The sequence below is a fragment of the Zootoca vivipara genome, chromosome 14 (assembly GCF_963506605.1).
Source record: "Zootoca vivipara chromosome 14, rZooViv1.1, whole genome shotgun sequence".
Lineage (NCBI taxonomy): Eukaryota > Metazoa > Chordata > Lepidosauria > Squamata > Lacertidae > Zootoca > Zootoca vivipara.
Window position 1 is genome coordinate 5,885,849 of NC_083289.1, and position 13,932 is coordinate 5,899,780.

General features: G+C 42.8%; 1 protein-coding gene across 1 annotated transcript in view; it reads right to left on the reverse strand.

Annotated features, from left to right (window-relative positions):
• Positions 1–13,135, reverse strand: part of TBC1D2B (TBC1 domain family member 2B) — a 46,521-nt gene extending 33,386 nt beyond the window's left edge. Inside the window, exons 1-3 of the mRNA XM_035130903.2 lie at positions 12,594–13,135; positions 8,053–8,206; positions 2,208–2,373 (exon numbers count right to left, since the gene is read on the reverse strand). Coding sequence (XP_034986794.1) covers positions 2,208–2,373; positions 8,053–8,206; positions 12,594–13,076 — 803 coding nt within the window. The 5' untranslated portion in view covers positions 13,077–13,135. The remainder of the gene's footprint in view (positions 1–2,207; positions 2,374–8,052; positions 8,207–12,593) is intronic.
• Between the last annotated feature and the right edge of the window lie 797 nt (positions 13,136–13,932).

The following is a 13,932-nucleotide window of genomic DNA, read 5'->3' on the forward strand; positions in this document are numbered from 1 at the left end:
GGTCAGAGAGGATGGGAGTTGTAGTCCAGCAACATGTGGAGGGCTGCAGGTTCCACACAATGTCCACAAAAGCTTGATCCAGCCAAGAAAAATGTTCATTTGATTTCCTAAGTAAGGAGTACCATACAAGCATGCTGGCTGGGGCTGATGGGAGCTGTAGTTCAGGACATCTGGAGGACACCAGGTTGGTAAAGGCTACTTTATGCACACAACCAGTTTGCCACCTAGGAACACAATTTGACCAGTAACACAAAACAGATGGTGGCTGAAGTTCTGTGCAGGGCTGATATTTCCCTATGTTATGCCTGAAGTAAAAGTTAACATTATACACTAGGAGCTAAAAGTCATCACATGGAGGGAGGATATGGAGTAATTCAGAGATGCCTTAGTTCTCCTACAAACAGTATGCAAGATTCAGAATCCCATTGTGGACATTTTTGTGGTCAAACTGACATGCAGAGAAAAATTCTTAGACCATATTCAGAATTGCACATCCAACGTTTTCCTTTCAAAAGCCTTTTTGTGCAACTCAATAGCATAGGGGTGGGGGTATCAATCACACTCATTGAAAACACAAGAAGGATGTGGTTTAATTTTTCCAGAGCGAACAAGGCAACAGTTGCCACATGTGCCCTGCTCCTTAACCATCTGGAAAAGTAAGCAGGGGGGTAATCCTCCAAGTACTGAAACTTTGCCCCCTTGCAAGACTTACTCCCCTGGGCAGCCTTTCAGCATTAATGAAAGGGTGCGAGTGGGGATGGTAAGAAATGCAAGAAGAGAAGTGATTGGAGGTCAGTTGCCACAAAACTGTTGCCAGAAGTTGGCCAAGGTCAAAACAGTGACTTCAGCAGCTGCTCAGGCCTTATAAATGGTTACTTCTTAGATATTCAATGTGCCTTTCCCACTGTTTAAAAAGAGAACACAAAGGCAGAGATATATTTATGGGGTGTTTCTCTTTACAATGTTTCAAGACATTTGTTTTAAAGTTGTATCAATCAATCTCTTTATTATGGTCAATGACCAATATTGTTTCAAAGATAAATGATCTAGAACTTTTTAAACAGGAGTAACAGTGTATTATGTGAACAGGGTATTATGTCCTTTTCGAAGGGCAATCAAAAGAGCTGGTGCAGCATGGTGGGTAAGAGGCTACATTTCATCATTGCTAAAACTTTCTCCTTACCAGAAAGCTGAAAGGTACCAATGTATTTTTTTATTATGAAATTACAAATCTGCCAACTAAATTCTGCTCCATGCAAACTGGTGGAAAGCATCAGTGAGGAAAAAGCTGTTCAACAAAAGAACCACCATTTGCTCATAACACAAACACGGTATGGAAAATAATCACACCATGGACAAAATTTCCTATGAGAAGAGATTTTTTACTCAGAGATGCACCTTGTGCAGCAGGTTCTAGTACATTCTAATCCAGGGGTCAGCAAACATTTTCAGCAGGGGGCCGGTCCACCATCCCTCAGACCTTGGGGTGGTGGGGGCCGGACTACATTTTGAAAAAAATATATGAACAAATTCCTATGCCCCACAAATAACCCAGAGATGCATTTTAAGTAAAAGGACACATTCTACTCGTGTAAAAACACCAGGCAGGCCCCACAAATAACCCAGAGATGCATTTTAAGTAAAAGGACACATTCTACTCATGTAGAAACATGCTGATTCCCGGACCATCCGCGGGCCGGATTGAGAAGGCAATTGGGATGCATCTGGCCCCCGGGCCTTTGTTTGGGGACCCCTGTTCTAATCACTCCATTTCCACACCCTTGAGATGCTTTAGGTAGCAAACTGACTTGGGAACTGGACTCCCATATGGATTTTCATAGGTTCCCACTGTTTTAACTTTGTCTTAAAGCCCTGTTCCCTGATCACTGGCATCTCTAGTCAGCTTAACTCCATCTCCACAGCCTTGCTTAGATTTAGCCTACATGTTTCTCCTGAAACATAATAAGGTTATTATGGAAGCCAATGGGCTGCAAGTTGAATGTTGCTGCTGGAAACCTAGGTCCAAATGTTACCTCTGCTAAATCATGAACAGCTTCAGTTCCAAATGTATTATTTTGGGGGTGGGGAAGAAATATAATCTGCTCCACAGCCTTAATCTGAACATAAACATTTTTGCAATCACATAGTAGTATTTATGCCAATCCCATCAGATGAACACTGAAAGTAACACAACACACAATACTCACTTGATATCTGTACCAAGTTGCTTCAAAGAAAAGTTAATGGCACTTGGCTGGCCTGGGGCTGGTTGGCATGCTGCCTGTTCTCCCACCAGTTCTGTGCGTGCTGCCTCCGTCATTAGGACATTTCTAGCTTTCTCTGCTGATGCATTTGAAAACATGGTGGTCCAATCTAAGAAGGGCAAAAAATACCACCAGAACTTAATAATGCAGGTGACACCCCGGCAGTCCACATCAAGGCTCATGGAGGGCAAATACAGAGGACTTCTAACATGTTATGAAGGAAGGTATTGAGCTCCCCTCATAAGTAGCTCAGGAAACTATTGCAGTCCAAGAACTATGGTGCTGAAGAGTTAATACTTGCCTCAAGGCCAGCTAAGAAAGTCATGCAAATTGGCTATAACTCACAGCATCTCATGCAGCCATTAAAGCAGAGCTTTCCAAACTTTTCATATTGGTGACAGACTTTTTAGACATGCATCGTTTTGTGACACAGAAATTCAGTTTTACTAGCAAACTGGAGGTTAAACTAACCCGTTTCCAGCCCTGGGAGGAGCATGGGGAACATTTGAGTGACACACCTGCACACTGCAGCTGACACACTAATGTTTGAAAAGCTCTGCATTAAAGTTTAGAGAATAAAACTGGAATTCAGAATGAGTGTGGGGAAGGGTAACAGAAACCAACCAAGATAAACCAACAGTTATGTCAGTCTCTCACAACAGATTCTAGCACATGCAGGTATTCTAATGCTTCAGGTACCTAAGGATTAGGCCAAACATTAAAGGTAAAGGTACCCCTGACCGTTAGGTCCAGTCGCGGACAAGTCTGGGGTTGCCACGCTCATCTCGCTCTATAGGCCGAGGGAGCCAGCGTTTGTCTGTGACTAAGCCACTTCTGGTGCACCAGAGCAGTGCATGGAAACCCTGTTTACCTTCCCACCCACTTAACGTGCTTTCAAACTGCTAGGTGGACAGAAGCTGGGACCGAACAATGGGAGCTCACCCCATTGCGGGAATTCAAACCGCCGACCTTCTGATTGGCAAGCCCTAGGCTCTGTGGTTTAGACCACAGCGCCACCCGCGTACCTTTAGGCCAAACATTATTTATGTGTAATTGTGTAGCCCCCCTCCCCACTAAATGCACACAGGTATTTAAAAGTGCAAATTCAAGAGTTCGAATGAGTACATACCATCTCAGGAAGTACAAGAGGTACACTCATAATGGGCCATATTCCTCCTTTGCTCTGTCAAAGGGCCCAGAGCATGGAGAGGAGCTGGCAATCATTGGGCAGTCTAGCAGCATCTTTACATACACCTTGAAGCTTCCTCATTTATTATGCCACCTGAAGTGGGACAGCCCACCTCCAAAGTTCTGCAGGCACGCGAAAGCCATAGGGCCCAGTTTTCTTAGCAAGGAGGCCCTTCCTTCCTTCACCTCCCACTAGCCCTCAGTGTTATCAAGAGTGATAGATTAACAGGTAGTCCTTCCTAGTACTCTTCCCTCTGTCATCAGCATCACAGAAGAATAGAGCAAGAAAAAGAGAGAAAAGATTATTGAAGTATTCCTCCTCCTTGCACCAAATTGCATACATTTGATGGCTGCACCATATAAGACTTTGTCTCCATTAACAAGGGGTATACCCTGGATCTAAAGCATTCAATGATTTACAAGTTTCAAGAAAACCACTGCTCCAAGGTAAGCAAAGTTTAGAGCTGTAGACACACCTTCAACAATTTCCACTACAGTACAAAGTTATCAGCACTCTGCTAAAATGAGTACTGTGTGAAAACCAGCCGGATGAAGCAAAGCAAAGCAATTCCCCTCCCCAACCAACACGGCCCAAGGAAAGAATGCTCATGCCCAGTTAACAAGACAGTTTGCAGAATGCCCACACTTCTTGCTGTTTTATGACAGAAATGCATATACAGTAATGTAAAACCACATCACATTTGTATGGATTCTCTTCTCCAGATCACAACCAGTATGAAATCCACAGGAATGCTGGAGTGTTGTGAGGACATTTACATAACCTACAATCAAGGACACAGTCTTTCAGCTTGGATGAAGCCAAAGATCTGCTTAACACTCAGTTATTAAAATTACATAAAACAGACTACAACCATCAACGATTCGGCAGGAAAAGCTTTTAGCCAAATAAAATGCTACATCAGTGGAAGACAACCAAATACAACCTTTCTAAGTTAAGTGAGCTCTGCATGTTCCCAAATATTCATCATGTAATGTGCCCCCACAACATGAAGTTCCCTCACCTTCATTCTTGGGGCTGTTGTGATTAGCAAGGGAGGAGAGACTCCTAGGTTGAGACACAAATCTAAACAATGTCTTAGTGGCATGTGAATGGGTTGATCCTCCTCCTGGAACCTTCTCTTTCCACAAAATGGCTATGAGGAGTTTGGGAGCTTTCACTTTTTGTTGTTTACGGTTTCACCTGAACTGGGGAACTTGGGTGTTTTAAACAGGCTAGCTTGTTTAAAGTGGGCTTGTTTTGAAACAGACTTTTGTCAGTGGTCAGGCCATGAGGAAATGGGAAATCATAGTTAACTGAGAGTAAAGGCTTCCAAAGCCTTCCTCCCAACCACATAGGAGGAAGAGCATGGTAGCAGGATAGGCTCATTCACTTCATGAAAAACCATGGTGTTGGAAGAGATCAACCACAAAACTCTCAGCCTGAGAGTGCTTGCAACTGTGGTCTTGGCAGGGTAATTATGAGCTAGAAGGCGATTAATAAGTGGCATTCCCTACTGGTGACCATAGAAAAACAGTATGATGAGGCAGCAAGTTATTCAATTGCTAGGTAATTTATGTTCAACTTACTCTTAATACAAACACTGGAAGGGAGTGCCCCATATCATCTGTCCATTGCCGGTTTAATCATGACTAGGACACCTGTGGCATTCTACTGGAACAACAGGCTGTTGACTGGCATGAAACCTTGCTTGGGTTCTCATCTAGGTTTTTTTAAAAACATCTACTCAAAAGGATGGTTTTGGTGGGACCTTACATAAAACTTTTACCAGCACAGAAGGTGTTTCAACAAAAGATACCTCCACTACTTATTTTATATCAATTATAAATACAATTTAACCTAAATGAAAATGATGCAGTCAGAAATGTGCTATTTAAATTACCTTATGATCTGATAACAGCACCCGATGAATACATACAATTTCCTCAGTTATCTGTAATACTGCAGTTATTTATTGCTTGTATTCACTTACATACAAATATAGGAATGAAGCCAGAAAGACAAGACTCTGCACACAAAATCTACCGTAAATCAGAGAAAGCTCAAAGCAGTTTTCATTTGGAATAATTTTCCAAATGCTGGTAGTACAATGGTCCCCATACACAACATTGCACTATATTTTACACCCACTGCCCACTTCTTTGTAAACATGAACATTAGGAAGAAAACTACCATGAATGCCTTATTGTTTCAGCTGGATGACAAACAGTAATGCAAAATCACACTTATTGTAAATTGTAATATAAAGTTTTCATTTAAAATATTTAAAGTATCTGTATCTTGACTTATAAACATGGCAGTGCTGTCTACAAAAATTCAGTTAACAATAAATTACTTCCTTGAATTACAATCCCTAAAAATATAAGTCATAGAACAAACAGCAAAAACCCCAGCAATAGTAGATTGCCAACGTATCTCATTTTATTTATCGCAAAGTTTTTGGGTCTAGAAAGGTACAATCGGCATAACTGAATAACTATCATAAAATCAATAAGGTTTCTAAAAATGCTATTTCTCAAATCAGCTTCAAAAAAGTTGTACAGTTGTACCTCGGCTCCTGAACGCCTTGGGAGTCGAACGTTCCGGCTCCCAAACAAAAACCAGAAGTGAGTGTTCCAGTTTTCGAACGGATTTCTGGAACGGATTCTTTTCGACTTCCGAGGTATGACTGTACTTATTCTGCAGCAGATTTATGAAATTCCAGGAGTAATGAAATTAAAAAGATGGCCCATTAAGTAGAAAATCCCACTTCCCAGATCAATTGTGTTAAAAATAAAACTGCCAAGTAACTTTCAGAAGCTGAATGTTTAAAGCATGATACTAGTTGGGAAGAGAAAAGCAATCACACCCACATATAACTGTATTTTGGGTAAGGATATTACTAAGGTACCTATTTTGTCTCAACAAAATTTGACCAATTATAATTTGGCCTACTGGTCAGAACACAGACATTTGGCAATGCACTTACAGAATTATTTTGGCCCAATTTACATGTACTTTCTTTGTTGTTGTTTAGTCGTTTAGTCGTGTCCGACTCTTCGTGACCCCATGGACCATAGCACGCCAGGCACTCCTGTCTTCCTTTACCTGATCTTAAAGATTCAATCCATGACTTGTGTGAGGAAACCTCACATTCTTATGGGGAAATCTCACTCAAGCTCAGTATTCAAAACCTGGGACAACGAATTGCGGCCATTTCTGATAAGATAAGTTAACTCTTGAAAGGCACTGAGGACCTAGAAGCTCTCTCTGCTACTTAGTGGGGTTTTATTGCTTATGCCAATAATGCTGATCTACAAAGTCTATTGCCAATACAGTGGTACCTCGGGTCAAGAACTTAATTCGTTCTGGAGGTCTGTTCTTAACCTGAAACTGTTCTTAAGCTGAGGTACCACTTTAGCTATTGAGGCCTCCCGCTGCTGCCGCACGATTTCTGTTCTCATCCTGAAGCAAAGTTCTTAACCCGAGGTACTATTTCTGGGTTAGCGGAGTCTGTAACCCGAAGCATCTGTAACCTGAGGTACCACTGTATTGACAGCTAAAATTTGGAACTCTTAAAAAATGTTACATGCTAGATACTTTCTGTTTTCAGTCAGAATAGCATTTTATAGCTTTTCTAAATCTTGGTTTCCATATAGTTAATATGGTTTGTTTTTGTATTTTTTTTAAAATAAAAATCTAACTAAAGAACAGAAATTGTGAAAATGCAGTACTGTATTTTCTTCAGAAGATGACCTTCATTGGTCTGAATGCGGCTGGATTACTGGCACAACTCCACTATTTCCGGAGCTTTCTTATAATTAAAACCACATTTTGGAGGCTCTGTGCTCTACCTAATGTTCATGTACTTATATACTGTATATCTTTCACAAAAATATGGAGGGGAACCAGTATTACTATTCCCACCCATTTATAACATACACATATTATACTACTAGCACTGAACATCACACAAAGGTTAAAACATACCTGGGGCTGCTTTGAAGGATTGTGGAGATAACACTGGGACTTACAGGGCGATCCTATAAAAACCAACAAGCAACTGGGATGACCCTTGAATTGTTTACTATCCTAAGATTTCCTGTTCCAAATGTTATTTACATGAGACTGATAGATTTATTTCTTCTTTATTTATTTCTTCTCAGGATTAAGAGAATCTAATGAACTTCACAAACCTTGACATCTGTGATGGGTCGAACATGACAGATTTTATGTTTTAGCATATAGTGGTGCTGGTGTCATGCCGGTGACAAATTAAAGTTTTACATTGCATTTTATGCCACCAGTGGTTGAAATGTTCCAACTCACCCTGAGAATTTGGAGCAGGACAGGAAATCAAATTGAATATTAAATAAAGAAGCCACTAAAAGCTGAATAAGCAGTTACAGCACAATCCACTAAACATTATCAAGCACCCTCTCTACACTTCAGCTAAATGTGCCCACCATCTACCTTTCATGAAAACTAAGTTGAGCTATGTGCAGAGTTGGCAGTTGCACTTAGAATTTGAAAAACATTATGATACTGCCACCAACAAAGTTATATGAATCACATTCTCGACCGGTCTCAACATTAGCTTACCAGTATTGTCTTTGGCAACAAGCCCTTTGGAGGAGTCACATGGTGTCGGTGAAATTTGACTGACTCTCTTAGTTGCATCATGGCTGTTACAATACTCCCATCTCCTCTGCTGAAGCTCCTGAAGCCAGTACTTCATATCCTGGTGTGTTGGTGCCTGTTACACACACAAGCAAAAATGCTGAAAACATTACAAGAGGAATAATGCACAAGGAATGGAAGGTGCCTGCATATGCAGGGACACACAATAAGGTGTCTGTCATCTGTAGGAAAATACAGAAAGGCTGGTCGGCCATAAGCTGCACTAAAATGGAAATAAACCAACAACTGTGTTCAGGGATATGCATCCTTCTATGCTAAGTATTCGTTTACAAGATAAAAGATGCAGTTCTGATATGTGAATGTGGCTCATGCAGTCCAAATTTCATCTAAGTTGGGGACCTGTCAAGCAAGCCTAGCTATTGCATTTTTTGCAATGGCTTGGTATCCCATTACATGTCTACCTCTCTCTGTAGTTGACAACAGGAATATTTGACTACTATTGCCATGTTGTTATTGGAAGGCATCAGCACAGTGCTCTATGTGTTCACACTTTATCCATGCTTGCCACTACTTTCTTCAAACTGATCTAGATTTCCCCATAATAATAATAATAATAGGATCATGTTTAGTAACAGAATGAATACTTTCAGAATAATGAATCTCATATAGAAAGCAACTTGGGGCAGATGGGGAGACCACAATGGACCCTTGATTATTGGGGAGTCCATTTTTCATGATGTGGTTTACATTTTTCAGACTGCCTTTCCAAAACTTAAAATATCTGTCTAATGATGAATGTTTACAGTTTGTCTTCCTTATAAAGAAAACATGTTACACATCGATAAGATCGAGGAACAGGAAAGAAAGCTGAAACTTCAAAGAAACAGGCAACCACAACATATGCTGTAAGTTAATTCATCTTCCTGTCACAGCAAAAGCAATAAAGGTCAATATCACCCAGGCAAATAAGCATCTTAAATACTTATGAATTGATTGTGACATTAGCTTTCATAGGCACGAGCTCACTTTGTCAAAGGCATGAAATTATCTGGAAGAGACAGTGCTTGATGGCTAGTTAAGGGAAGGGATGTTCTTACTCAATAGGAAAAACCCACAAGAGGAAGCCAAATGTCAAGAAACTGCATTGCACCATGCTTGAATAACAGCACCATTCTCAGAAGTCCCACTGTAACCCCTGTAACTTTTTCTCAGGTAGGCCTAACAAGATTGGAGTTCAGTGGCGTGCATGTCTGGGTAAACAAGTACTGTATTCAATTAGGATGTACAACATTTACTTGGAAGCAACTCACAGCAACCAGTGACACTGCGACAGACACAGCTTTTCTGCAAAAAATTTTTTTGCTGTGCAACTTTTCAGTCATAACTGTCTATCAAGGTTGAGCCTGTGGGTTCTTATCTTAGGATTCAGGTTAAAAGGTAAAGGGACCCCTGACCATTAGGTTCAGCCATGACCGACTCTGGGGTTGCGGCGCTCATCTCGCATTATTGGCCGAGGGAGCCGACATACAGCTTCTAGGTCATGTGGCCAGCATGACAAAGCAGTTTCTGGCGAACCAGAGCAGCACACGGAAACACCACTGACCTTCTGATCAGCAAGCCCTAAGCTCTGTGGTTTAACCCAGAGTGCTACCCGCTGGCAGACCTAAAACCATTTTGCTCTTTCCTTATGGCTTTCACAACCTCCAGCTTAAGCCAATATAGTTCAGAAAGCATCATCACATCATTACCTACATCACATTTTGCACACTTAACATATCTGACCTTGGAACAGGAGGCTGCCTAAATGAATAGCACCCCAATGCAGCCAGAAGCCACACTGCACTAGTACAACAGGCCTGAAGTTGCTTTACACAAGCACAGCACAACTGCTAGCTGTAAAGTGGTGACTTGGAAAAACTCCCCAAAGGACACAGATTTAATATTTCCAAGTCGTTTTTAGTGCTCCTATAATATTAAGAATAATGGATGGGAGAGTCCAGACAATGATACATTCAGAAACCGTGAATAAGCAGCAAGTTTAGGAATATTAAAGCATGTGAGCATGAAGAAGCCTATGTTTGATTTGACTTTCTTCCTTGAAAATATTGTTCTGCTCTTATACAGAGTTTTTCCTTGAAAGGATAAATCCAGTAAGCTTGAAATGTAAAGCACAAATTCAGTAATGGGCTCCGTTTAATCCTGAAATAAATATTTAGGAACACCAACGCCTAAACTAAACATTTGGCAGCAAAAATATTATTCTTTTAATAGGCTTTAGGAATCCTCTTCACACCCAAACCCTAAGAGCCAATGTAGTAGGACAAGATGCTTGGATATTCCAGGATGTTCTTTCCACAGAGCCATCATTGGATTTTTTGCAAGATAAAGGAGGTTATTACTATCGTGAACAGCTACAGAACATGAAACCATGTTTCATCAACCATAGTTTCCCAGCTTGGACAAAACAGGGAGCTATGGCTTGTTTGATCACTCCTATGTGGAAAAGAATGAAGCAGCAACACATGAATGAATAAGGTTTGTTCATTTAGCAGAATGTTAAGATGAAATACAGTGGCCCGAACACAGCTAAAGAATAAGTGTAACAAGTCACAGAAGGTGGCTCAAAGCCAGCTCAGCAACATCAGAGCAAAAGGGAAGAGAAGCCCAACAAAAATGATAAAACTAACAATTAAGGAAGAACCAATTGACCACCTTATTCTTTTGTCACTCCACCCCACCAAACATTAGTGCCACCTGGTACTGTGAAATTACTGCATTGATACTCAACTAGAAAAGGGAAAGGTATGCCTCTTGCAGTCACAGGTCAAGGCTACTGGCAAGGCAACATTCAAATGTTGGAAGCAGGTACATCCAGGGTGCATTTTAACATACTGTACTCATCCTGGCTACTGAAGCAATTCATCATTTTACAGTCCCACTGTAAGTATGTTTACTCAGAAATAAACCCCACAATGTTCACCAGGACTTAATTCCAAATATGCTGCCAGCTATTATACCACATTTTGCCTTCATGCTGTATACAGATTGCTGTTCAGGCCCTCAACTCCAACCTACTGAGCAAGATGCTAGAATTCTCAGAATGATTTTGTAACAGAGCACCTAATACCTACAAGAGAAAATTACTTATGGAAACTTAACACTGAAGAGCACAGCTCTCTCAGAACTGGTTAAATCAGAGAAACATTTTCATTTACAGTTTTAAATGCATTGTTTATTAAATTATTTGTACATGGATAGCAATACCAAAGGCAGAGCAGTAAATGCAATTTCTGTTTTTTATTACTGTTTGGACATGTTTTGGTATTGCAGTTACACGTGGCATATGGCTTCAGGCACAGACAGCACTGAAATACTTTTTATTAGCTTGTGGGGCTAGACTACTCTGCTGAAGAAATAATTCTGGTATGAACTGTGGAGTAAAAGGTCTAGCTCTGTTCTGCAACTCAGTTTTTTCACCTTGCTTTTCTTGTTTTATAACGGGGAAGTGAATTGTCCCAGTTCTTCCTCAAATGCTGACTGATGGTTTCTTGGCTTACACCACACACTATCTGGACAGAGGTGCCATGTGGTCTTTGCCACCATCCCAGCTCAGCAGCTCTCTAGGTACTGCCCACAATGACATTGATAAGTGTGCACTTTAGCCATGCTTTAGGGATAGGTACCTTTGGATATGAAACTGGAAGGTTTTCCTTTCCTCAGTCTTTCTTGCTTGGGTGAAAGAGATTCAAAACAGAACCAGAAGTTATCAAAGGGGAAAGAGAACAGGTGATCCAGATTAGTTAATGCTGATTTGTGTGTGTGTTTTAGTGTAATCATATTGGTAACACAAATACAAGGTTAGGCAAACCAAATTAAATTCTCCAACAATCTCTTCCTCTGATCCTGCATATAGATGAATAAGGATTTCCAAGGAAGTGCCAGACGATATGCCCAGACAGGTTAACCTATCAGGAAAGAATATCTCTGTGCCAGAACATGCTTTGCATACAAACAGTCACAGGTATATCCAGGCAGGGCTGGGAAATACCCATTTGAAATCCTGGGGAACCCCTGCTAAGCAGTCAACACTAAGCTGGATGGAGGAATGGTCTAACTCTGCTGAAGGCACTTGCACAAACCTCTAAGTAGAAGCAGGCTCTGCTTGAGCCCAGATGATTTTGGGATCCGGTTCCTTCAGACAGGGCAATTGGTGGAGGAGCAGAGATTTGAAGGTTTGTTTTTACCAACAATCAAGCGGTATGTAAATTTTATGAAATAATTACTGTAAGCGACCTTACATGAGGAACTTACCTGAGAGCAAGCCCCGCCCCACAAGCCTAAGGGGGCTGACTTGGAGGTCCATCCCCGCCTCGGAGAGTTCCCTGCCCCGCTTGACCCTCCCTCAGGACCCCTTTGGGGAGCTCCCAACGACGAACGTGCGGCGGGGCCGGCAAAGCGGGGCAGCTACCCCGGACCCACCCTGGGGGGGGACCCCGTTCTACCTTGAGGACGGTGACGCCGCCGGGGTTGTGGATCTCGAATGTGCTGCCGAGGGCGGCCTCTACATCCCCGACACCGACGCCGACGCTGCTGCTGCCGCCGCCGCCGCCGGAAAAGGAGCAGGAGGACGAGGCGGCGGAGAAGGAGGCGGAGGCCGGGACGGCGGCGCTGGGGGCGGCAGCGCTGGGGGCCTCGGCCGGCTGGTGGTAGCTGAAGGAGGCTCCGGCGATGTCGAGGCGTCCGAGGGGCACCGCCTCCTGGGAGCCCTTGAAGTAGTAGAGGGCGCAGCAACGCGGGTCGAAGGCGAACCAGCGGCTGCGGAAGCCCCGCAGCGGGCCCTTCCCCGTCAGCTTCTGCAGGTAGCCGCAAAGCCGGGGCCTCTCCGAGGCCGAGGGGGGCGCCGCCGGAGGGCTCGCAGAGAAGGGACATTCCCCAGGGGCGGCGGCGGCGCCTTCTGCCTCCTCGCAGCAGCCCGCAGAAGGCATCGTGGCGGCAAGAGCAGCAACAGCGCCGCTGCCACCACCGCCTCTCTGCGCTCCTGAGAGGGTGTGAGGCTAGAGGGCTGGGCTGCCTTCCGCAGCGCCCTCCCCAGACCTGGCTTTGCCCCCGGAGCATGCTGGGACTTGTAGTCCGGTCTTTCTGAGGCGAAGGGCCTGGCCGCCTCCGCCTCCGCCCTCCTCGGTAGGCCCCGAGGAGGGATGGGTGAGGGCTGCCCCTGACACATAGGCCAGGAGGCGCGCAAGGGGGTTCTGCTTAGTGGTGGTGGGGTTAATTTAAATTATAAGCATTATTGCTGGCTTTTTAGTGGTTTATTTCCTGAAATCTTTTTCATACCGCGTTTCTTACAAGGAGCTCAAGGCATACTGTATCAAAGCATACTGTATATTTATGTGCTACTATTAACTTGTTTCCCATGGTGCTTCTCCTGAAACCATTGGATCAATACCGGTAGGGAAGATTGGGACACATGTAGAGACAAAGAAATGTGGTCACCTATTGACCTATTTTGAATTTTGGATTTCACAAAAACCTGATCTATTCAAAGACATAAAACACATGGGGAAACCTTCATACCTACTTTTAAATAATCTGGTACAACCCAATTAAATACATCAATTTACAGTTCCAACTAAATTCAAACTACCATATAACACAAAATACCAATTCTATATCTAATTATTTATGGAAATCTCTTGGTCTTGAAAAAATTCTTGCTGCTTTCACAAATATCTTCAATCTCCAGGAGCTTCAACTCTTAAGTTGTAGTCCAAAAATATATATTTGCAAGTCACCTTCCTCCAGGCCCCCCTTTGCCTGCCACCCCACAAGTCCTGGTTTCAT